The sequence below is a fragment of the Chiloscyllium punctatum genome, chromosome 35, assembly GCF_047496795.1.
Source record: "Chiloscyllium punctatum isolate Juve2018m chromosome 35, sChiPun1.3, whole genome shotgun sequence".
Lineage (NCBI taxonomy): Eukaryota > Metazoa > Chordata > Chondrichthyes > Orectolobiformes > Hemiscylliidae > Chiloscyllium > Chiloscyllium punctatum.
In genome coordinates, this window is record NC_092773.1 from 16,225,662 (window position 1) to 16,251,231 (window position 25,570).

A 25,570-nucleotide genomic window follows, 5' to 3' on the forward strand; every position below is an offset into this window, starting at 1 on the left:
TCAGGAGGGCAAAACGGAAACATCAGATAGCTTTGGCAAATAGAATTAAGGAGAATCCAAAAGGTTTTTACAAATATATTAAGGACAAAAGGGTAACTAGGGAGAGAATAGGGCCCCTCAAACATCAGCAAGGCGGCCTTTGTGTGGAGCCACAGAAAATGGGGGAGATACTAAATGAATATTTTGTATCAGTATTTACTGTGGAAAAGAATATGGAAGATATAGACTGTAGGGAAATAGATGGTGACATCTTGCAAAATGTCCAAATTACAGAGGAGGAAGTGCTGGATGTCTTGAAACGGTTAAAGGTGGATAAATCCCCAGGACCTGATCAGGTGTACCCGAGAACTCTGTGGGAAGCTAGAGAAGTGATTGCTGGGCCTCTTGCTGAGATATTTGTATCATCGATAGTCACAGGTGAGGTGCTGGAAGACTGGAGGTTGGCAAACGTGATGCCACTGTTTAAGGGCGGTAAAGACAAGCCAGGGAACTATAGACCGGTGAGCCTGACATCAGTGCTAAGCAAGTTGTTGGAGGGAATCCGGAGGGACAGGATGTACATGTATTTGGAAAGGCAAGGACTGATTAGGGATAGTCAACATGGCTTTGTGCGTGGGAAATCACGTCTCACAAACTTGATTGAGTTTTTTGAAGAAGTAACAAAGAAGATTAATGAGAACAGAGCAGTAGATGTGATCTAGATGGATTTCAGTAAGGCGTTCGACAAGGTTCCCCATGGGAGACCGATTAGCAAGGTTAGATCTCATGGAATAAAGGGAGAACTGGCTCAAAGGTAGGAGACAGAGGGTGTGGTGGAGGGTTGTTTTTCAGACTCAAGGCCTGTGACCAGTGGAGTGCCACAAGGATCGGTGCTGGGTCCTCTACTTTTTGTCATTTACATAAATGATTTGGATGCGAGCATAAGAGGTACAATTCGTCAGTTTGCAGATAACACCAAAACTGAAGGTGTAGTGGACAGCGAAGAGGGTTACCTCAGATTACAACAGGATCTGGACCAGATGGGTCAATGGACTGAGAAGTGGTAGATGGAGTTTAATTCAGATAAATGCGAGGTGCTGCATTTTGGGAAAACAAACCTTAGCAGGACTTATACACTTAATGGTAAGGTCCTAGGGAGTGTTGCTGAACCTTTGTGTACATGTTGGGCAGACCTTGGAGTGCAGGTTGATAGCTCCTTGAAAGTGGAGTCGCAGGTAGATAGGATAGTGAAGGCGGCTAGGAGGAAGTGAGGACTGCAGATGCTGGAGTACCAGAGTTGAAAAATGTGGAGCTGGAAAAACGCAGCAGGCCAGGCAGCATCCGAGGAGCAGGAGAATCGACATTTCGGGCATAAGGCCTTCCTGAAGAAGGGCTTATGCCCGTAACATCAGTTCTCCTGCTCCTCGGATGCTGCCTGGCCTGCTGCGTTTTTCCAGCACCACATTTTTCAATCGTGAAGAAGGTGTTTAGTATGCTTTCCTTTATTGGTCAGAGTATTGAGTACAGGAGTTGGGAGGTCATGTTGCGGCTGTACAGGACATTGGTTAGGCCACTGTTGGAATATTGCGTGCCATTCTGGTCTCCTTCCTATTGGAAAGATGTTGTGAAACTTGAAAGGGTTGAGAGTGCCACAAGGATCAGTGCTGGGTCCTCTACCTTTTGTCATTTACATAAATGATTTGGATGCGAGCATAAGAGGTACAATTAGTCAGTTTGCAGATGACACCAAAATTGGAGGTGTAGTGGACAGCGAAGAGGGTTCAGAAAAAGATTTACAAGGATGTTGCCAGGATTGGAGGATTTGAGCTATGCAGAGAGGCTGAACAGGCTGGGGCTGTTTTCCCTGAAGCATCGGAGGCTGATGGGTGACCTTATAGAGGTTTACAAAATTATGAGGGGCATGGATAGGGTAAATAGACAAAGTCTTTTCCCTGGGGTCGGGGAGTCCAGAACTGGAGCGCATAGGTTTAGGGTGAGAGGGGAAAGATATCAAAGAGACTTAAGGAGCAACTTTTTCATGCAGAGGGGTGTATGGAATGAGCTGCCAGAGGACGTGATGGAGGCTGGTACAATTGCAACATTTAAGAGGCATTTGGATGGGTATAAGAATAGGAAGGGTTTGGAGGGATATGGGCCGGGTGCTGGCAGGTGGGACTAGATTGCATTGGGAGATCTGGTCAGCATGGACGGGTTGGACCAAAGGGTCTGTTTCCATGCTGTACATCTCTATGACTTTATCAAGTCCCTCATTCAACCTGGGGATGCCCTCCACTGTGTTGTGACAATACCCACCATGCAACTGAAAAGGGATATCCATGAATGCTGTGGGCTGATATCAACAGTGTTCGACCTCTGTCACATTATGACATATCATGTCCCCAAATCTACCATGACCATCAAACCATGCGATTGACCAGGTCCAATGAAAAATGCAGGAGGGTATGTCAGGAGTAACACCAGGTATACTAGGTGTGAAGCTTCAACACAAATTTTTTGCAAGCCAAACTGTGGAAGCAGCTTGTTATGGACAGGGCCAAACAACCCTATACATCAACAAGTCAGATGGCTGCTCTGCTCTCCTGCCACATCCATATGGAAATGGTGCTCAATTAAACAAAAGGAGGAGGTGGCTGCTTCACAACCATCATGTTTGTCAATGATGTTGACACCCAGCATGCAAGGCTGAGATATCAGCATCCATGTAGAGACGGAAGTGGGGAGAGATGATCCATCTTAGCCTCTTCCTGAGGTCTCCAGTATCTCAGGTGCCAGTCTTCAATCCATTTGATTCACTCCCCCGGATATCAAGAAGCTTCTGAAGGCACTATGATCAGATCTATGCTCTTCAGTCCTGCCACATTCCGTGTTGTTGGCAGGCAACTCTACAACCAACAGGAGGTGGGAGTTCCACAAAAACCTCCATCTTCCATGATGGAGAAAAGACAAGGCTAAATCTTTAAATCCACTTTCAGCTCAAAGTGACAAGAGGATGACCCCATCTTAACCTCAATCCCGACAATCACAGATACCAGTCTTCAACCAATTTGATTCACACCACATAATGTCTAGAAATAGCTGCAGGTACTGGAGACTGCACAGGTTCCAGGTCTTGAAAATGTTCCAGTAATTCTACTGAAGACCGCTGCTTCATAACCTGCCATTTCCCAATTCAAGCTGTCTCAGTACAGCTACAACACTATGGAATTTTGGCCAGCTATGTCCTCAAAAAGAAAACTGGTGAAACTCAAACCAGACAATTAAGACTCCATCAGTGCACTTGCAATCCAAGTGATGGAAGGGGTCAGTGCTATCAAATGGCACTTGCTTTGCATTAACCTCTGCCAGGGGCACTCTCTCAAGCTCATTTGTCTTGATGCAAATACGGACAATGGAGTTTAACTCTCTCGGTGAGGTGAGAGAGAGGCTGCCCTTGATATCAAGGGAGCACTCCAATGAGAACGGCATCAGGGAACCCTTCCAAAACCATTTCAGCTGAAATCATCCCGGGAACAAGAAAAGATGGCTGTGATTGTTCTGTGTCATTCATCTCGTTCCCAGGATATCTCTGGGATGCTCAGGGTCGTGTCTTGTGCCCAGCCATCTTAAGCTGCGTCCTCAATCACCTCCTTTCCATCTTAAGTTCATACCTGGGGATGTTTGCCGATGCATAATGTTCAGCACCCATTCCTGACTCCCCATGCACCAAAGTTGTCTCTGTCCAAATTCTGCAAAATGTGAACAACCTCCAGACTTGGGCTGCTTAGTAGCAACTAACATTTGTGCCAGTCAAGTTCCAGGGAATGACAATCTTCAACAACAGAGAATTTAACGATTGCTCTTTAACATTCAATGTGTGATGATCACTGAATCCCTCATAGAAACATCTTGACCAGAAACCATGCTGGACCGTATAAATACTGTAGCTGCAGTAGCAATTCAGAGGCTATGAATTAGATGTCACTGCATTCCTCGCCAGATCCTCAGTGCCTGTCCACCATCTACAAGGCACAAGTCAGGAGTGTGATGGAATGCACCCACTTTCCTGGATGAGTGCAGCTCCAATACCACTCAGGAAGCTCAACACTATCCAGGAGCAAGCAGTCAGCTTAATTAGCACCACATTCACCAGCTATAATATTAACTCCATTCAAAGGCACCGCCCAAAGCCTCAAGTACAACTAAACAGAAATATAAAAACTTCATTTGTGGATGAATAACTCCACCCACAGGTGTCTCTCCAAGCAACGCTCCAGTCTAACTTCAAACTACATCATTGCTCTTTCATGGTTGCTGGGTCAAAATCATGGAACCCGCTTTCTCACATCACTGTTGTCCTGTTCATGAACGAGGTTCACCAACAGCGACTCAAAATCAACAAGGACAAGAAAGAAATAACAGCAAGCCCACATCTCATGGGCAAATAAAACACAACTCCATGTCTCAGCTGAGACAGTACGTGGTGAATGGACTGGACTGTGAGGTATAGAAGTGTCAACACAATAAAGTACCAAGTTCTTCCTGAGATGGACAAAGGAGATTGATTGGGAAAGGGTAAACAATATATTCAAATAAAAACAGGGAATCAAACTGTGCAACAACAATGCAGTACAACTTGCTTGAAAACAGTACAGTTGACATGCAGGAAGCAAAACACCAGATGGGATAAACAGAAACAAAATGCTAATGTTGAAGCTGATATTTAAGATCATGCAACTGAAATTCAAAGGAAATTTTGAGCAGGCGTACAGATTCTTGTTCAACATGTCAGCCTCAAAAACGGATACAACTCAATCGTTGGTAAAATGCACTGCAACTCTTTGGTTACCTGGGTCTAATGATGCTGCCTGACCTGCTGTGCTTTTCCAGCAACACATTTTTAAGCTCTAATGATAGTTGTTGGGTTATCCTGAGATTGGAGGGAGCAGACAGAGAAAGAAACCCAGGGATACGCCCTGTACCTTGTGAATGGACAATTGGAGGTGGTTTGCTGTGAATCCTCAGAAGGAAAGAACATTCTAATCAATGTCTAACTTCATGCATCAAAAACGCTTGTCAATGGAGCTGAGGTGAAATGCCGCCAACTAATATGCACAAAGGCTTTTGGTCAAGGTGCCAAGAAAACATCACGTGTTTGGGTGGAGCACAACTGAGCAGTAGGTGGGCTTTACCTTGCCTTGCTCTGTTTCCACTTTTCAGTTCTTTGCAGGAAAACAGCTAAGTTGTTGTTGTTGTGGAAACAGTGAACACAGAAATGGCACACTGTCTTGGAGCGCATCAGAGAGAATGTTTCTTATGTTCAGAGAGTCGAACAGAGAGAGGTCATCTACACTTGGGGAAGGAGACACTTTTCCCCAATTGTTTAAGCTGCAAGGAACAAAGAACTAGACAGTTCGAAAACCACTTGAAACTTGATGAGAATTGGTGACTTATAGCACACTTTCTTTCCACCAACTGTGCCTAAATAACCCCACTGAATTTTGACAAGTAAGGGGCTTCTGTGAAACATTTCCAAGCTACCTTTGAATTGGTAATTCCTACTTTCCTTCATAGCCTGGTTTAGTTCCAAAGTAACTTGCTGTAACCAAATTTATTTCACACAGACTCTCCTTTTCATAAGAACATAAATAATGAGAACAGGAGTCAGCCATTCAGCCCTTTGAACCTGGTCGGCCATTCAATATAACCATGGCTGATCATCTACTCAGTCCCCTTTTCCAACTGTCACCCCATAGTCTGATCTCTTTAACTCCTGGAACAATATCTGACTTCTTCTTGATTAGCTCTCCAGTTCATCCCAATGCTTAGCTCTTGAAAAAATTCTCGCATTACACAAAGATGCCTACAGCAAACATCATGACACTTACCTTTGGACGCACACCCAGGTACCCACTGCAGTTGGGAGCTCCACACTTACATACCGTCTTTCCATTGCCCAAACAATCCAAATTATAGTTGAAGGTTAGTTCAGAACCTGAAGATAAAACAAATGGGCATTATTTCAACACGTGGTTAGCACTTCTGAGGGTGCAACCCATTCAGAGGTTTCAAGAGATCAAATCAAAAAGCTATTCTTGTTTTGCTGATGATGCTGTAGAACACAACACGTTTTATTACCTTCACGCACTCAGCCCTTGATACTTCAGTCACAATTCACAGCAGAGTGTTAAAGAACATTCTGAAACCAGTTTGCAACATCCTCCTGCAAATCTATTGTTAAATGCTAAGTGCCTCAGTTTTTAAAATCACAGGATACCATGTGCAAGGAACACATGACATTACTGATGTTGACTGAGCTGCTAGTGTTTCAGCAGACAGCTTTACTCAACTTGAAAACCACATGCTTCATTGCAAACAATGATGATGACTGGGCTCTGGTATGCTGGGAAACAGTTGTGCAAATACCACGGTTCCTTTCTATTTTAAGCCACTTTCATTATTTGCAGTCTAATAACAAGAGAGGAAATAACATCATCCAGTATGGTCTGAAACACATCTTACTGCACTTTGCTCCCCCATTTCAAGACACAGTGACTTACGCTATTCAGTATGTGTCTGTATGTTCACAAGTGGAGTTTCCCGTCAACTTCATACCCGCCCACAATAAGGCAAAGATTTTGCCTTGCATCCAGTTCTCATGAAGACCCTTTCCCTCCCGCGTACTCTCACCTGCTCGAATGTCACAAAGTGCAAAAAGTCCGACACGTGTGTCACCATTCACTGTCCATTTCTGTGTCTCGCAGTTTGGATTGCAACTGTGGTTCATGAAGCGGGAGTAATTGCCTTTGGGTCCAGCATCAATGATACGATCCTGGGAAAATGTAAATCAAACAAATGCTTTCAGCTTCACTCTTAACTGGTAACAATCACCTTGTTTCCCACAGTCTTGTCAGAGCTGACAAAGAAACCCTCATTTTGGTCCAAATATCCAGTTCATTTGCAAATGATGCATTTATAATGCAAATGTAAGGCATTTATAGGTTTACACATGAAAACCTATGTCAAAGTAACTCCAGGCTGTTCTGATGATGAGTCACTGGACACTGCACAGACTGAGCCAGATCTGTTCAGACTCTCGTGCAATTCCTGTTTTTGTTCAAGGCAGTTCTTCATTTTGGACACTGGACTTGGCAGAGTTTGTATTAAACCCTTCTATTTAATTCAGGGCTTCATGTTGTTTGCGAGTGATGGCATTAAGATGGACACCCAAAGGACAAGGTGCTATATAAGACTGATATAAATAGTCATGACTCCAAGAAATTCCATGCCATTGCTCAAAATATCTGGACATGACAAAAACAATGGTGGTCAAGTAAGGCAGTAATATGTACTAAAATACTCAAGCAGCTATGTCTACTAAAGAACCAATTATAACTCAAAATATTTCATCTTGATGAGCCAGCTTTCTACTAGTATCAAGACATCCAACTTCTCAACAACAGCACATATTCAGATATGGAGACAGAACTCTGGACAAGGAACCCAAGAGAAACGGACCACAAGGTCCTCAGGAAAAGGAGTGTGCCATTCAGTTATTTCAACGTGATCCACCATTCAATAAGAATATGGCTCATTTCATTATGCCCCTCACTTCGTAATGGCAGACCCCAAAACCCTCAATTCACATCGATCCAAAACCTGTTCAAACCAAAAAAATGAAAACACTTCAGATGCTGTACATCCGAAGCAAAAACAGAAATTGCTGTTCAACAGTTCGGAGGAAGAGTCACTTGACCTGAAAAATTGACTCTAATTTCTTTCTGGCAGATGCTGCCAGAGCTGCTGAGTTTTGTGAGCAATTGCTGTTTTTGTCTCTGTTTAGCTCCGTTCACAATGTACTCAAATTCCCAAACTCAAATGTTCTCTGTGTCAAAATTGAACAAAAAAAACACAAACTCCACCAATCAAAACTTAACTTTGGTTGAACCCTTTCTGAACTGGTTCCAATGTGATTAACTGTCACCTGTAATCAGGAGAAGGAGATTGTACACAATTGTAAATGCGATCTGAGCAATGCCCTCTCCAGTTGTATCAAGACTTAGCTACTTGTATTCTCCAGCTCTTCGCAGCAGATGCTGCAACATCACAAGCCCAGAGGAGCTAAAACACATTTTCTGCCTAAATTTAACGACAGAGTATTTTTGTCTTGGTGCAAAAGCAGCTTCACTGACTTTCAGACACTTTGCCATTATGGACTTGGGTGGCCACTCATCATAAACTCTTATGCCTATCAATATTCACAGAGTCAGAAGGAACCTCGCTAATACGTTCACAATTCTTGACCAACAGCATTCCAGTTGACCACAAGAGTGGTGCACAGAATCCAGTTTGATGACTCAGGACAGGACACCATCCTGTAACCATCAGAACACTGAAAACCTTGGCCTCAGCTGATCTCTCAGGTGGACATGAAAGATCATAGCACCATTCAAAAGAAACAAACAAGGCTGAGGATTTACTAAGCTTATCGATCACCCAGTGTCACTTAAAAATATCAAGCCTTATTATTTGACAGACTTTGTCATGTGCAACATTACTCAAACCTGTCCCAGTTTCTTTCCATGGCCACATGTCAAAGATTCTGTATTTGCTACAACACACCCCAGAATGTTTCAAGCTCGCTGTCAGCACAATGTAAATGCAACCCTTTGTTTTCTTTGCACAACAAATTATCACATTAACTTCTTGAGGAAGCATTCCCACCTCAGAAACACCATGCTCTTTACTGAATACTCAAACCAGTGGCACTGGACCTCAGAATGAACGCAAATTGTCACATTAAGCACTCAGTACTGTAGTGTGCGCACCCTAAGGACCAGTGCTTCGTCAATCAAACTTTCATCCAAGCTATTGAAGAAATAATTTCACTCGAGAAACTCACTCCTTACCTTGGTTAAGGTCAACAAATAGAAATTGGTAACGTTGCTTTCGTGAGCATGTTTTATGCGGTTTCTGCATTCCTCTTCATCAATTAACTCACCAACATATTCGGTTACAAATTGCCCCTGCATGCAAGGATGACAAAAGGAGGACTTGTAAAAGTTGCTTTAAAACGTCATTGCTCTCTAAAGCCAAGTAAAATACTGGGGTTGCTAGAAATCTGAAACAAATGCAGAATGCTGAACTTTCCCAAGCCATTTCTGTGGCTGTTCCACTCTCATGTCACGGTCATCCTTGATGAATCTAAAAGAAGGAAAGTACAAAGAGAAGTCACCTTTTTAATATCTACTTTTGTGCAGAGGCCCCAGCCCCGTGCTTCTGTCCTCACAAGTTCTGTCTCAGGGTAGAGTCGTTTGCTGAAGCACTGGTTCTGGCAGCTTTCTCCAGCTGGACAGACAAGAGGATGGCACTCGTACATCAGAATCCGGTTCAGGCATTCCGAGTCCAGTCCACAAGGGTTTTCATCTGTGGGCTTACAGTTGCATCGTGGGATTTCTGACACATCAGCAACATGAATCTGCACTTTGCCAACTGGTTTGTTTGTCTAGTATAGAAAAGAGACAACACTGGAATTCACTGGTGTCCACACTTCAGCATTTTACACTTTTCTTGTCATTCATAACTGAAGAGCTAAGTTCACCTCTCAGCAGCAGCTGACCAACAACTGATATTTAATATTTTAGCTGTTTAAATTAAAAATGTTTGATTTATTTTTTCACTTTTCTGAATCAGTCAAGGTCAAGACTTAATTCAGTGTGATAAGTAGCAATACGTGATGAAAAAAATCAATACATTCAAGAAAAACATCAAAAATTATCTTAAAAACAGTTCAAGTGGACCAAACCCTTGCAAATTGAAAGATCTGTTGCACAACCATGGATTTTTGGATTGGTCATCAAATATTGGTCCAAACTACGAGCGAACAATAATTCACCGGTGTCCTGCTCCTGATCGCTGTCAAAGCTGACAAGTGACTCTGTGACACAATTGCAATTGCTTACTCTGCTCCCAAACACTGGTGACAAAACAGGTCAGGATCCAAAGACATGTATGTCACCTGCAATGTTAGCAGGTGAACACGCCATTTATGGTGGCATGGCACTTCTCTGCAGGAATTCTAAGTGTTATCAAGTGAAGTTCCCCAGATTCACCAGCATTCAATTCCAGTTTAATGGCTCATTTGAAAACTGAAAGCTAGAGTAATGATCACAGAAGCAAAATAAATGTCAAGAAACAATGTGGCATACAGTTGAGATATGTTTAAGTTGGATACCTATTCATTTTTCAAAGCGCAAGCTCAGTTTTGTCAAAGGAGACATTATCAGATCTTGTGAGTTGTAAATATGAACTTCATTTTAAGATGAAAAATTGCAAAAGGATGGTGGAAGCAATTCCGACCTCATGCGTACATCTGAATGGGGCTACACATAATTAATTGGCTAGAAAATGAAAAATCATTTTAAAAAATTACTTCAAACACCAATCCTTGAGAAAAATCATGAAACCCATGCCCACTGATGATGGAGACTTTTACCTTACCTTAATAAATCTGTACGCTGGTGGCTTTCTTTCATTGCGTTCATTTTCCAGTGCTTCCTTACTTTCTTTCAATAACTTTAGCTCCTGGAATCGTTTTGCAGCTTCTTCCAGTGCTGTGAGTAACAAAAAAAAAAGTTTGGTTTGGAACAAGTTTCATCTCCCCATGCCACGCAACACCCAGTGTTCAACTTCACGGATTACTGCTGTGGGTAACTCAGTTGCATTTCACTTTTTCCTGGTAGGAGCTAATTAACAGGAACATTGATTGAATTTTGCAAAGCCAGTTATTAGGCAACAACAGCATCCAAATTCTCACCAGAAAGTACAGGCAAAATACCATGTATTAAAACATTGAGTTGTTGGAACTGAAGTGCACAAACAGATTTCTAATAGTATTCTTTAGACAAACTCTGAACAGAGAGATCCCATTCCACCTGAGAATTGCTATGTTCTAACAGTTGTAGATTTATTTTGTTACCTTACAGCAAAGGCTGAGAGCAAGAAAGCAAAACAAAGCAGTTGACAAGGAAGTGACAAAGTATAATAATCATATTTTGCATTAGGGCAATAGAGGTTACCTTTTTTGAAAATCTCGTTAATACCACCAGCTCGACCATCAGATACGTTGCCTTTGTCACCTTCTAAGTAAGGAAAGACTCTACCCTGATGCACCCAATAGTAATCATTCGATCCAAAGAAACGTACAGGGAATTCTCCTATGTGGTGCTTCATTGCTTGAATGTTAAGTGGCACAGATTTGGGATTACAAACCTCTGCTGGCCACCACCTGAAACAAACATCATGGTCAGAACAACTGCGAAAAATCATTGGTTATCACCATGTCACATATGGCCAAGCAGATAGCACATTGAGCAACAATCTCTTATTGAATCGCATTGACGAACAGAAGTGGTTTTAAAAACATGCAGCGCCCCTTTCACTAATCTAAAACTATCACTGATCCAAAGCAATACCAAGGAAGGAGACAAATTCTGGAAAAAGACTACATGCTTTCAAACTGTCCATCCCAAGATGCCAGTTGCATTAATTTGATTGGCTGAATCTTCACAGGGGCTATATTTAAGTACTTGACTACCATCTTGGCCTCATCATCCCAACCATCCTCAACTATTCCCAGAGTGTTCTTCATTTGCAAACATCACTTCTGATCACATCAATGTCTTCCTCACCACCTCGATCCATTTCAATTTTACCTTTCTTCTGTTTCTGGGTTAAACTCTTATTGAAATTGCTTGACTGGATTCACCTCAACTAAGTCGATGGCAAGGCTCTCCAAGGTCTCACTGTGGCTTGAAACATTGCCCATCACTCTATTTCCTTCAATTCCCAACATTGAGTATATGCTCTGGCACACATCTGGATTCACAGAGATTTCTAGTGAGCAAGTCTAAAGGGTCTGAAATTTGAATCGTGGGCAAACTTAGAAATGCTGCAACCTGCATTATATTGAACATAGGTCCTTGTCCTGAAGCAATAATCTGTTGTCCATGCACAGATGCCATATGAACCTTTACCAAGTGTGGCATGGTGGCTCAAAGGGCAGCGTGGTGGCTCAGTGGTAGGGGCAGACACAGTGGCTCAGTGGTTAGCAGTGCTGCCTCACAGTGCCAGAGACCTGGGTTTGATTCCAGCTTTGGGTGACTGTCTGTGTCGAGTTTACACATTCTCCCCGTGTCTGCATGGGATTCCTCCGGATGCTCCAGTTTCCTCCCACAGTCCAAAGATGTGCAGGTTAGGTGAAATAGTCATGCTAAATTGCCCCATAGTGTTCAGGGATGTGTCTGCTCGATGCATTAGTTAGGGGAAATGTAGAGCAATCGGGGAAATGTAGAGCAATCGGGGAAATGTAGAGCAATCGGGGTAAGAGAATGGATCTGGGTGGGATACTCTTCTGAGGGTCGGTGTGCACTTGTTGGGCCAAATGGCCTGTTTCCACACTGTCGAGATTCTATGAACCATTGACCAGTGCCATCATTTTATGTTTATGTTCTGACTTTGTTGAACTGATGCTTCTGGTTTAACATGAAGACCTGTTTTGAAATGATCTAAGTCAATAACATGGACCTAACCTATCAATACTATTCATTCTGTGGTCTATCAAAGCAGAAACCGATGGAATACAACTCCACATTGTCCACACTCTGTACTTCACATCAGCCAGACAGATATGACATGTATGGAATCAAGATCGTAAGGATTGCACGTACAACTCCAAAACAATCCAGCATATAGTCATAGAGATGTACAGGAGAGAAACAGACCCTTCGGTCCAACCCGTCCATGCCGACCAGATATCCCAACCCGACCTAGTCCCACCTGCCAGCACCTGGCCCATATCCCTCCAAACCCTTCGTATTCATATACCCACTTCACTTTTACTTATTCATAGTATTTGACATGATATTTTCATGTTCTTATTTAGGTCTACAATTTTTACACGAGTTCAGAGCTCTATCAGAATTATAACCATTAAACCCTTCCAACTCACTGCACAAGGGTGAAAGGGTAATGCGTTTCAGTCCCTCACCCTGACAATTTTTCAAAAAATGCTGACTTAATGCACACCATCACAAAATGCACCAAATAATTAAGCGAGATGGCAATGTGACTAGCTGTTTACGCTGTTGCTTGCTGCTTCTCACATCTCGACTGTAAGCTGGCTCAGAATTTGGACATGGACAGCAACTACTAAAAAAAAATCACTTCTCAATACTTGTGATTTTAGTCCAACATTTTTCATGGTGTATCATAATCACACTTCAGCATAATTGTTGCCAACACATTCGGTAAAATAGCATTTCTGATCCAAAGCCTGTAACTTTTTTGTTTAAGACATCTGTTGTGAAATATTTTCATCACTTTGAAACAAAATGACTTGCCTGTATATACCGAGCTTGACCCAGACTATTTCCTTGTATCGTGATTTCTTGCCAGCCTTGCAGTCATTACAATACCAGTTCCCTTCTGGCATTTCAATCGTCAGGCATTCAGGATGGAAGGATGCTGGACAGGATTCACAGCACAACAGGTGACCACCTGAACACAAACGGAAACATACTTTTTTACTTTAAGTGTCTTGCATAAATGCACTCAACTGCTGCTTCCATTCACGCTCACCACTTTAAAGTCACAGAAACGCGGGCATTTCAAGGTCAATTGAGGCAATGCTTATTGAGTAACACTGATCACTACAATTCAGCATCATGCAGATACACAATTCCCCACTGCAGAGAACGATCTGCACCATACCCAGGACAACTGAGCAATGTCCCATATTAAACTCCAAAGTCCAATATTTTGAGTGTTACAGATTGAACATAAACACAGTTCAGGTGTCTTAGTGTTTTAATTTAAACCATTAATTGTCATTTTTAAACTCTAAGTTGTGAGCTATTCTGTTTGAAGAATCTGAAGAGTTTCTTTTTTATTAGTATCTAACTGTGTTGTTGCTTCATGAACCAGAGAGTTACAGTAATAGGTACCACAGTGGGCAGCAGTTTGCACATTAATCCTCCAACCCAAAAGTCAAGCAACACAGCTGAGCACCTGACTACACTAAGTTTGAACTGGTGTGCATAAAACCAATAGCACGAAATAAATGGTCAGCTGCAGCAATGTGTCATAGACAGAACGCTCATCACAGTAGAGACATGAGAGGAAAAATTTAGAGCTGAGAAATACAAAGCCATTTTGCCAGAGCTGAAGAGGGAAGTTGCTCAGTTCACATTTGTTAACGTGAATCTCAATGAATACACGAATCTGCCCAGGAGAGGGAATGGAAGCAATCATCAATGTTGACCAGCCAGTAGCAGTCGGTGATTTCCCCAAGAATAATGATGTGGATTGCAGCATGATAAGGGTCAGTTTGTCCTGAAGCAATGTGTATCCTTTCAAAGACAACCTCATCCCTGGAGTTATTACTCCAGATCTGCAAAATCCCCCCTAACCGACATATACACTGTGCTCAGATCAAAGCTGATGAAGATGAATGAAAACACATGATGCAATGACAGACACAGCAGCTGTGAGATAAAACATGCTCAAGAACTGTTTCATTGCTGGCAATTCCCACACCCTTTTACCTTGAATTACATGCATTAAACATTGCAAAGACTCGTCAGTTGTGAAGGGGGGCAGGTTGGAAATTTTAGGCTGTGCATGAAATTCCTGGCATTGCTTTGGCTACATCCGACAATTCCTGCATGATATTCAATTCTCTTGCAATCAACAGAACCAAACAAGACACAGAATGTGGGGCAGGCAGCTGATGCAATACAGTTTGTTCCTCGTGATCAGCCAATACAAATTTCTACCCCCAGTTCTTGGTACAATCATGTTTTCTTGTTAAAAAATGGGAGTCGCAAAAGAAAGCATACTCCTCTGATATCCCACAATATGTAGCTTGCCAGCAAACCCAGTTATCCATCTAACATGTAAAAGCGTGGATGCAATATTCTCCAGTCAGCAAGAGAGAGGGGTGAAGCAGAAACGTGGAATAAAAACATGAAGCAGGGAGAACAGTTGCCCTTTCACAGAAGCATGTTAAGCAGCATCCTGTTCATGCTAAGCAACACTAGGGCTCAAAATAACTGCAAGGCTTCCCTCCCTTAAGACATAATCTTACCCAAAATTACAAACCGAATACTCAGATCAAATCAAACACAGCACAAATTGTCACTGTTTTCCATGTGCTGCTATGTAATTAAAACAACTTGATTTCTAATTACATGTTTTTTACATCAGAAGTGTAACTGGATTGTTTGTCCCGGTGAAATCGGACATTTGTGCTAGCCATGACTAAATCCAGACAGTCACAAAGAGGTGACCCAAAGAGGGCAAAGAGAAACTGGACGACTGTGATCATTCCCAATGTCAAAGACAAATTACAAAAGTAAATGATTTTACAGCAACAGAGATATGATCACATTACTAGCCGCTTCTCGAGTTGCAGACAACTCTGGAGGGTAATACCATAAAGACTGAGAAGCAGAGCAGCACAGCATCAGAAACAACTAACATCAGTAACCAGAGTCTCTGAAATCATTTCTGCATGAGCGAGGTATACCCCAGGCCCATTTCTCTGTCTGAGACAACGTGTTAGAGTCCAAGAGGGTGAAATGTAAAGCCCAAAAGTCAATGCAAAGTCCAAATCAAGGGCTCAGGACAGATAATGGTAAGGAACAACCACAATTCAGTATTTAATCAGAAAATAAAGAAAAAAAACCCACATATTTTCATGTTTCACTCAGACAAGATACATCTTGCCTTACTTATTTTCAAATCCAGACAATTAATGTCTTATCTTTGAAATGAACTTATCCAAAAATCAAATTACGCAAATGGCCAGAAGTGAACATGCAGTGATTTCTTTCAGAGTCTGAGAATATCTTCTGTTAAAAACCAATAGAATGCAATTTCATCTGTGGAACATGGAGATTCCTTAATAAGACACTTGTCCCAATCTAACATATGTGCATTGTTCCACAAAAGAAATTGTAATTCTCAAACTACCTCAAATGGAGCACTGGTAAATGATGATATTATCCAAGCAAACTCAATGTCCAGAAGGGGGTGGGGGGGGTGGGGTGGGAAATACCTGTAATGTCAAAGAAAATGTGTCCAATGACAATTGCACCACTTAAGTCATGAAATGCATGACTCAGGATCAAAAGTTGACCTTGTAATTATTTCAAGCCCAGGCTTACTCAATCTCTCTTAAATTTGTGATCATTAAGTAGGTTCGTCAAAAAAAAAGTGAAAAAATTCAGTTTACACACTTCCATGAACAAGATCACACAGGTTTAAAAAAAGCCACAGATTTAGCAGATGCAGGGGGGTAGGGAGAAAAGCATGGTAGGTGGGTGTGGAGGGGGGGGTAGGGGGAAGAAAATTCAAGCACATATGGTTCCGGAGATAAACTGGTTTTTATTACCTTTCCCACATTTCTTTACTGCAGTTGACGGTGAGGGAGGAATCATAGGTTTTTTCAACAACTCAGCCGAACGATTTGACTCGCTCAGGAGGTAGTGCGACTTATATGTATAAGAACTGATAAGGGTTTCGGATTGGTCTTGCTCAATCAACCCTACATGAAACAAATAAAACACATGAGGTGCAATGAAAAGACCCATGATTCCCTCCGAAAAAAAATCTGAAAAACATGAATTTAATCTTGAAGATTTTTTTCTCAAAAAAGGGAAGAAAAATGCTCTAAAAAAAAGACTGAACTAACGCATGCTCCATTTTAAGCTGATGCATCACAGAAACTGAAGGCAGGGGGAAAGTTGTCTTACCTCTTGCACAGATAAAGCACCAGCTTACATTGACTTGGAGAGACGCGCGACTGCCTTTCTTCAAGCTGGAATGGTTGTTGCAGATGATGCTTTGGGATGAAAGGACAAGGCTGCCAGCTGCAATACAACTCTCCCCCGTGTGATAAGCCACAGGACACCGCAAACAGCGCAGCATGCGACCTGGCCATATTTAAAGAAAATACAATTCTTTTTCAAAAGGACTTGCCGATTGTTTGGTGACGTAGAAGAGCAATAAAACAATAAGTCTGTCCCGAGCAAATTTCAAACAGGTCATCACATTGCAAGCCTGTCAACAGATACACTTAATGTCAAACACTGACTTTCAGTCTTTATTCATCAGCTAAATTTCACATCAAGTACGTGCAATAGTAGACTTACAGGATTTCCAAACTATATTGTGCTTCTTATTTGCCCCAACTCAGAAATCATAGCCACGTATTGGCAAGTTATTTAAATAGCTCTTTGATGGATGGCTGAAGCACAGTGGGATAAGGGGAAAAGCGAGAAGAGTCCACATGCGATCTTGCTTGCATCATGCATGGGACACGTGAACAACAATCTGGGTTGAGTGTCTTCTTCCTGACATTACTATCTCCTCTAACTAATCTTTATGTCAGAGGCCACTCTTGTGAATGTTGGCATATTTCAACACTACTGTGGAACCAGCTCAACCCCTGAAGCCCCTGGCACCGAACCAGTCTACCCACACTGGACCACAGTGACCAAACATCCAAATCCCCCTCCCTTCCTGATAGACCCTTCACTGCACCATCACCACCCCAACACAGCGCCCCAGTCGAATGCAACTTACTTGTCACCTGCTCCCTGATAACCCGTTCCATTCCTCCTCTAACTCCTCCCCTCCAGTCCCCGATCCTCGCCTCACCTTTTTCTGACTCACTTGCCACCCTCCTTCGACTCTCTTATCCCTCATTATTCCCTCCCCTCCAATTCTTCCCTTTCCTCTTGCCCGCTTTGCCCTCTTACCCTGTCATCCCACCCGTCTCCTCTCTCCCCTCCTTCACCCACTTCTGAATGCCCCACTCTCCTCCCCTTCCCCAGAGAAATCTGAAGCCCTCAACATGAACTACTCAGCAAGCAATCAATCAGAAGAAAATTCTTCACTGATGATGCAGTTTATGTTTGCTGCTTGAATCACACTGGCTCGTTTTGTGGTCCAATAACAACCATTCTTACTTGATTTGGAGCTGGCATCAGGCTGATATGCTCACCTTTCGTTGCTTTAGCCATTTCACAGTTGTCCACTAAACATGCCAAACAGCAGTGCAGAGGGCAACGGAAACCTTTTCCTTCAAACTGTGCAGAAGAGTAACTCCTCAAACAGGATTCATGGTAAAATCTTCCACATGAGTTCACCGAACACCTTTTCACGACATTGTCAGACAACTTGCAAGAAAAACAGGTGTGGTTTCCTGTGGGAGGACCAGTGTACCAGAATAGAGAAATATGTAAAATAGAAGAAAAATGCCTTGAAATTTTCAGCAGGTCAGACAGCTTTCACAGACACAAACATGTTTGTATTTTGACAAATGACAACCCTACTTCAAAACTGTACTTCGTATTACAGAAATATTGCAATTCTATAGTGTGGAATTCTAATAAACTTCAATCCTTCTGCCTGCAATGTCAACTTTGTCATGAAAAGCTATATGAACAATGACACTGGATATTTTCTTCCCGAGCCACAAGACAAAATCAAAACACAATCCAACCTCAATCTCAGCTCTGCTGAGGCAATGAGGGAGTTGGTAGAGGTGGGAGCAGAGGCTACGCCCTCAAGATCCCACAAATTTATTTGCGCAATATTTTATCAAATCTTAAACATCTCGAACCAGCTGGTCATTGAGCAACTGGAAACGGACTGTGGTCAAATCACCTAGTGTTTAACATGTGGGCTTATACAGGAAGTCAGCTGAAGAATGCATTCAACATTTGTCATTACCTGTAGTGCATTCCATGCAGGTGAACTTCCCATTAGGTATCTCTGCCAATCTGAGACACTCCATGTGAAAGACTCTGCAGCACTCCCCTTCACAAGGCACGAGAGACTCGCCTGGTTTCTCACAGACCTGAGGCAGCAGATGGTCCAAAAACAAAAAAAAAGCAACTTTAGACAAATAACCTACATGCAATTTATGATATTGTTGTTTCACTATCTTCTAACGAACAATGAAACCCATGCCCTACCTACATTCCACTGAAAGATCAAAACTTGCTTTGTTGAGTGTTTCAAAGAATCATGGTGGAAAATACTTCAAGTATCCCAACAATACTAAAGAATAGGGAGAGGAATTAACTGCCATTGCCACCACCGAACAACTATTAGTACAAGCTGCTGCGGCTCAAAGTTGCCAAGTCCCCTGGTCCTGACTGGTTGCATCCTCGGATCCCAGAAGTCGCGGCGACAGGAGGTAATGGATGCATTGGCTGTAATTTTCCAAGAATCCTTGGATTCTGGAGGATTGGCAAACTGCCAATGTGTGACACCCCGAGTCAACAAGGGAGGAAGGCAAAATGTGGGAACAAGAGATTAATGAACCAATCATCTATTGTTGGAATCAATTATTAAGGAAGCAATAGCAACATATTTGGAAAATCATAATCTAATGGAGCAAAGTCAGCATGACTTCAAGAGAGAAATTGTGTCCTATTTATTTGAGTTATGATTGAAGTGTCAACCGAAATGGACAGAAGGGAACCAGATGAATTTTATTTGGATTTCCAGAAGGCATTCGACAAGGTGCCTCGTGAAAGGTTAACGCAATAAAATAGGAGCCCACAGTGTTGGAGGGAGTATATTGGCCTGGGTACAGATTTCACTAATAGGCCAGAGATTGGGAATACGGGCCTCCATTTCAGGTTGGTGAACTACGACCAATGGGACTCCACACGGATCAGTGTTTGATTGTTAACAATATATACTGATGGCCAGGCAGCATCCAAGGAGCAGAAGAATCGACATTTCGGGCATAAGCCCTTCTTCAGGAATGAGGGCTCATTCCTGAAGAAGGGCTTATGCCCAAAACGTCGATTCTCCTGCTCCTTGGATGCTGCCTGGCCTGCTGTGTTTTTCCAACACCACATTTTTCAACTCTGCTCTCCAGCATCTGCAGTCCTCACTTTCTCCTAATATATACTGATGGCTTGGAAGAAGAAAGTGAACGTTCTATAGGTAAATTTGCAGAAGACACAAGAACAAGTAGGAAGGTTGATGAAGTGTCTGATGAATAGTCACCAGATTCAGAACGTGAACTCTGCTTTCCCTGCACAGATGCTGCAAAACATGCTGAGTTTCAGCAGCAACTTTTGTTTTCATTTCAGATCCCCAGCATCCTCAGTTTTTCATTTTCGATTACAGAGAGATATGATAGGTTAACGAAGTGAGCAAAAAAACGAAACTTGTGGGAAAATGTGAACTTGCTCATTTTATTATTGGTTGACTGAAGAAAAGCTGCAGAAAGGGGCTTGATAGTACTTGTGCCACAACACAAAACAACACACACGTGGGGGCAGCATGGTCCCAGGAATCAAAAGCTTAACATGAGGAATGTTTGAGGACTCTGGGTTTCTCCTTGATGGAGTTTAGAAGGATATGGGGAGGGATCTAATTGAAACATACAGAATACTGAATGGCCTGGACAGAGTAGATGTTGGGAAGATGTTTCCATTGGTATGAGAAATGAGGACCTGAGGGCACAACCTCAGAGTAAAGGGAAGACCTTTTGGAACAGAGATCAGGAGAAACGTCTTCAGCCAGAGAGTGATGAATCTATGGAAATCAGAAGGCTGTGGAGGCCAGGTCATTGAGTATAGTTAAGACTGAGATAGATAGGTCCTTGAGCATCAAGGGGATCAAGGCTTACAGGAGACAATGGGAGAATGGTGTTGAGAAACTTATAAGCCATGATTGAATGGCGGAGCAGATATGAGCTGAATGCTCGATTTCTACTCTTGTATCTTATGTAATCAGGAAGACTGGCTCATGGGGCTTTGAGTATGGTGGTCTTACTGCAACTGTACATGCACTCCTCAGACCACATCAGGAATAACTTCAACAGTTTTAATCCCCTCAAGGGAAAATGTTATTTTGTTGAAGGCAGTTCAGAGAAGGTTGCCTTGGATGATTCCTGGTACAGAGGGATTGCCATCAGAGCAAAGGCTCAACAGGATGGGACTTGACTCATTGGAGTTCAGAAAAATAAGAGATGATCTCAGTGAAACATGGAGGATTCTTAAGAGGTTTGATAGGGTGAGAGTCTCAGACCAGAGGGTAGAGTCTCAGAACAAAGGGGCATCAATTTAAGACCGAGGTGAGGAGGGACTTTCATCTCTCAGAGGGTGTGAAGTCCTCTGGAACTCCTTGCCACAGAGATCTGATGGAGCAAAGTCCATGTGTAAATTCAAGCCTGAGTTAGATGGATTCCTATTATGTTGGGATTCAAGGGTTCCAGGGAACAAGCAGCAAAGTGGACATGAGGAAGGTCCCATCAACCCTGATTCAATTCAACAGAGGAACAGGCTCAAATGACTGAATAGCCTACGCCATGGTTTCTGGTCTTATAACGTTGGATAACTTTCGGAATTTGTGTACAATGAAAAGGGTTTAATGCTACAATGAACATAGTGCCAATGACTGCACACAAGTAATCTGTGGCATCACACACACATGCAGACCCAAAGTACAGTAATGTAGGCTAGTCAACAGCAGATTCAAGAATGAAGGTAATCAGGGACTTGTTCTGATCAGCTAATCAGATACCAATGTATTGTTTTAATTGTCATCAAGTAATCCACAATGATTGGCAAATGAATTTCAATGAAGTAGTTCCCAATCATGGAGCAATGGTCAAGTTCTCCCCCTGTACAGCTCTCACCTGACAAATATTATCTTTCTTTGATGATCCACTGCCACGTCTGGACAAACACGAATCCATGGATGCTTCATCGGAGACATCTGTACCTGGAGGAACTGCGGGACTATCAGCTCTCTTCTCCAAACCAATCTACAAAGTACAGAAGAGGTTAAAAACCTCACCTCGTCAACAGAATGCTCAGAAATCTAACTGAAGGTGACTGATGTTATGCAAACCAGGTTGGAGTGGGCCAGCACATCAGTTAGTCATCTGGAAAGTGAAGGCGATCTACTCATCTTTACTGAAGTTCCATTTCAGGAGAACAGAACAACAGTCACCTGTCACACCATAAAGATGATTCTGTGACCAACAGCCTAGACAACAGGTTCAACAGAAAATGAGCCAAACTGTTTCTCCAAGCAAGGCCTAATGGAATGCAAAGAAGCCAAGTCAATCACAGATTAAGACCAAAGCCCAGACCTGTATTACACATCGAACAATGGGAGAGTCATTGCGACCCAAACTCACTAAACAGTACTGAGCCACAATAACAGAGAGAAACATTATGACTATGTATTCCCCAGTTTCAACCAGACCCCTTGGCACTATGGAGTAATTATATCTTGGAAAGGAATGAGTACACCAAGGGTGAGCTGACCTCATCTTATTGGGTTCTGTGACCCTTTTCCTGTGACCACACGAACTGAAGTCAGAGAATGTTCTGCAAGGACTCAGAAAAGGGGATGTGAAGGAACACCTGGCAGCCATTCTGTCAGTGAAGACTCTTCCTGAAGCTCAGCTTCATACCAAAAAAACCCTGAGTGCTTTGACGACAGAGTGCAGTGAATTGAATCCAGCAGCCTACTCATGTTCACCAGAGCAGGTCATCCATGTGATTTTCAGGCAGGCGAAAGTGAGGACTGCAGATGCTGGAGATTAGAGTCACGAGTGTGGCGCTGGAAAAGCACAGCCGGTCAGGCAGCATCCAAGGAGGAGATTCGACACTTCAGGCAAAAGCCCTTGATCAGGAAAGCCTGCTTTTCAGGCAGTCAATCAGATTTGTGCAAACCTTCATTGTGTAAGCACTGCTTCGTCAATTTGCCAGTGCTTTAACAAGAGTGTCTTTGAACTGCAGGCCTTTGTTTGTGTCATCAACTAAAAGCACACAAGTTAAACAAGAGCTACAAGATGGTGCTGCAAGTATGGTACAGTGTGTTAGGGCTCCTCAGCCCGTATGCTCCAGGCTGGCCACATTTTCTGTCTCTCTCTCTCTCTCTCTCTTTCTCTTTTCATTTCTGTCATCTTCTGATGTCATGATGAAGCCGGAAGGTTATTGACAGCCACAATGGCAGTGCCCAGACTTTGGTGCGTTATTAGCTGCGGGGGAACTCTATTCCGGAGCGGATCTGTAGTAGGTCCGCTGAGACCAGGTCAACAGCAACTGGTGAGGTGGGGGAGGCCCAGCACAGACTGCTTGAAAGACTGGAATCCTTAAGTTTTTATTTGTTTATTTTCTAAATTATTGCTAAGATTTTGTACCTGGGTACCTTGTACCAAAGATGGAACATGGAACATTATAGCGCAGTAAGGCCCTCCGGCCCTCGATATTGCGCCAATCTGCGAAACTAATCTGAAGCCCATCTTATCGACTCTATTCCATTTTTGTCCACATATCTATCCAATAAACATTTAAAATGCCCGTAAAGTTAGCATGTCTACTACTGTTGCAGGCAGGCCATTTCACACCACTGCTACTTTGAGTAAATAAACTACCTCTGACATCTGTCCTATATCTATCATCCCTCAATTCAAAGCTATTTTTCCTCGTGCTAGCCATCACAATTATCTTCTATGTTTCAATTAAGTAACCTCTCACCCTTCTCTCAAACAAATACTCAAGTCCCTCAACCTTTCCTCCTCAGACCTTCTTTCCATACCAGGCAACATCCTGATCAATCTCCTCTCAATCTTTTCAAAGCTTCCACATCCTTCCTATGATGTGGTGACCAGAACTCCAAGTGCAGCCTCACCAGAGTTTTGTACAGCTGCAGCAAAACCTCTACCAATAAAAGTTAACACACTTTATGCCTTCTTAACAGCCTTATCAACCTGGGTGGCAACTTTAAGGATCCATGCACATGGACACTGAGATCTGTCTGCTCATCCACACTCCCAAGAATCTTACCATTTACCCAGTACTCTGCATTCCTGTTACTCCTTCCAAGGTGAATCACCTCACACTTTTCTGCATTAAACTCCATTTGCCACCTCTCAGCCCAGCTCTGCAGCTTATCTATGTCCCTCTGTAACCCACACCATTTTTCAGCACGATCCACACCGACCTCAGTGTCATCCGCAAACGTACTGACCCATCCTTCCATGCCCTCATCTAGGTAATTTATCAAAATGACAAACAGCAATGGCCCTAAAACAGATCTGTGTGGTACACCACTTTGAACTGAATTCCAGAATGAACATTTCCCATCAACCACCACCCTCTATCTTCTTTCAGCTAGCCAATTTCTGAAAAAAACTAAATCACCCACAATCCAATGCGTCCATATTTTGTGCAATAGCCAACCATGGGGAACTTTATCAAATGCCTCACTGACATCCATATACACGATATCAACCGCTTCACCCTCATCCCCCTGTTTAGTCATCCTCTCAAAAAACTCAGTAAATGATGGTGAGGCACAACCTAGTCTTCACAAAACCATGTTAACTATCTCCAATCAACTTATTCCTTTCTAGATGATTATAAATCCTATTTCTTATAACCTTTTCCAACCCTTTACTCACAACTAAAGTGAGGCTCACTCATCTATAAATACTTGATCAAGGGAACATCTGCTCTCCTCCAATCTTCTGGCACTATTCCTGTAAAACAATGATGACAAGGATAAAAGCCAAAGGCTCGGCAATCTCCTCCCTGGCTTCCCAGAGAATCCCAGATAAATCCCATCTGGCCCAGGGGACTTACCTATTTTCACACTTTCCAGAATTGCTAACACCTCCTCGTAAACCTCAATCCCATCTCGTCCAGTAGACCAGTATCTCAGTATTCTCCTCAAAACATTGCCACTTTGTGTGAATACTGATGCAAAACATTCACTTCATGCTTCCCTCCTCTGACTCCATGCACAACTTCGCACTACTATCCTTGATTAGCCCTAATCTTTCTCCGATTTATTCTTGATATACTTAGGGTTTTTCTTGATCCACAAACGACTTCTCATGTCCCCTCTTGGCTACTCTTCGCTCTGTCTTTAGATCATGCAAAGAACTAGTCTATTGAACTTTTTTAAAATTTCTTTATTTTTCAAATTTATTCCTGAGATCCTGCCCCTAAGTACCTTCGTATTGAAGGTGATGCCAGAAGTGGTGACAGGTGAGTACATGTGACAATACCCAAAGATGCGGTGTCAACTGGTGAAGCTACCAAACATGACTACTTGCATGGCAAACAACATAAGCAGCAACTGACAGACAGAACTAAAAGATCACACAACCAACCGATCCGATCGAAGCTCTGCAGTCCTGCTTCATCCTGTTGTGAACCAAAGTGGACAATTAAACAACTCACTGGAGGAGGAGGATCCAGAAATATCCCCATCCTCAATGATGGAGGAGCCCACCACATCAGTACCAAAGATCAGGCTAAAGCTTTCACAGGAATTGTCAGCGAGATGTGCCAAGTGGATAATCCCTTTCAGCCTCTTCCAATGGTTCCCAATTCACAGATGCAGCTCTTCAGCAAATTCCATTCACTCCACTTGACATCAAGTAACGGTTGGAGACACGAAATATTGCAAAGGCGATGGGCTCTGACAACACTCCAACAATAGCCCTTGAGACTTGTGCTCCAGAACGTACCGTAGCCCT

At 42.7% G+C, this 25,570-nt stretch overlaps 1 protein-coding gene across 5 annotated transcripts in view; it reads right to left on the reverse strand.

Moving 5' to 3' along the window:
* nsd3 (nuclear receptor binding SET domain protein 3) overlaps nucleotides 1–25,570 on the reverse strand; it is a 104,753-nt gene that overhangs the window by 21,293 nt on the left and 57,890 nt on the right. For 4 of the 5 annotated variants that reach the window (XM_072554119.1, XM_072554116.1, XM_072554117.1 and 1 more), the window contains exons 10-21: nucleotides 21,707–21,835; nucleotides 18,775–18,901; nucleotides 18,044–18,244; nucleotides 16,791–16,970; nucleotides 16,430–16,582; nucleotides 13,377–13,533; nucleotides 11,055–11,263; nucleotides 10,477–10,589; nucleotides 9,212–9,481; nucleotides 8,886–9,002; nucleotides 6,667–6,808; nucleotides 5,865–5,971 (exon numbers count right to left, since the gene is read on the reverse strand). In XM_072554119.1, coding sequence (XP_072410220.1) covers nucleotides 5,865–5,971; nucleotides 6,667–6,808; nucleotides 8,886–9,002; nucleotides 9,212–9,481; nucleotides 10,477–10,589; nucleotides 11,055–11,263; nucleotides 13,377–13,533; nucleotides 16,430–16,582; nucleotides 16,791–16,970; nucleotides 18,044–18,244; nucleotides 18,775–18,901; nucleotides 21,707–21,835 — 1,905 coding nt within the window. The remainder of the gene's footprint in view (nucleotides 1–5,864; nucleotides 5,972–6,666; nucleotides 6,809–8,885; nucleotides 9,003–9,211; nucleotides 9,482–10,476; nucleotides 10,590–11,054; nucleotides 11,264–13,376; nucleotides 13,534–16,429; nucleotides 16,583–16,790; nucleotides 16,971–18,043; nucleotides 18,245–18,774; nucleotides 18,902–21,706; nucleotides 21,836–25,570) is intronic. The other variant, XM_072554120.1, reaches the window with a different exon arrangement.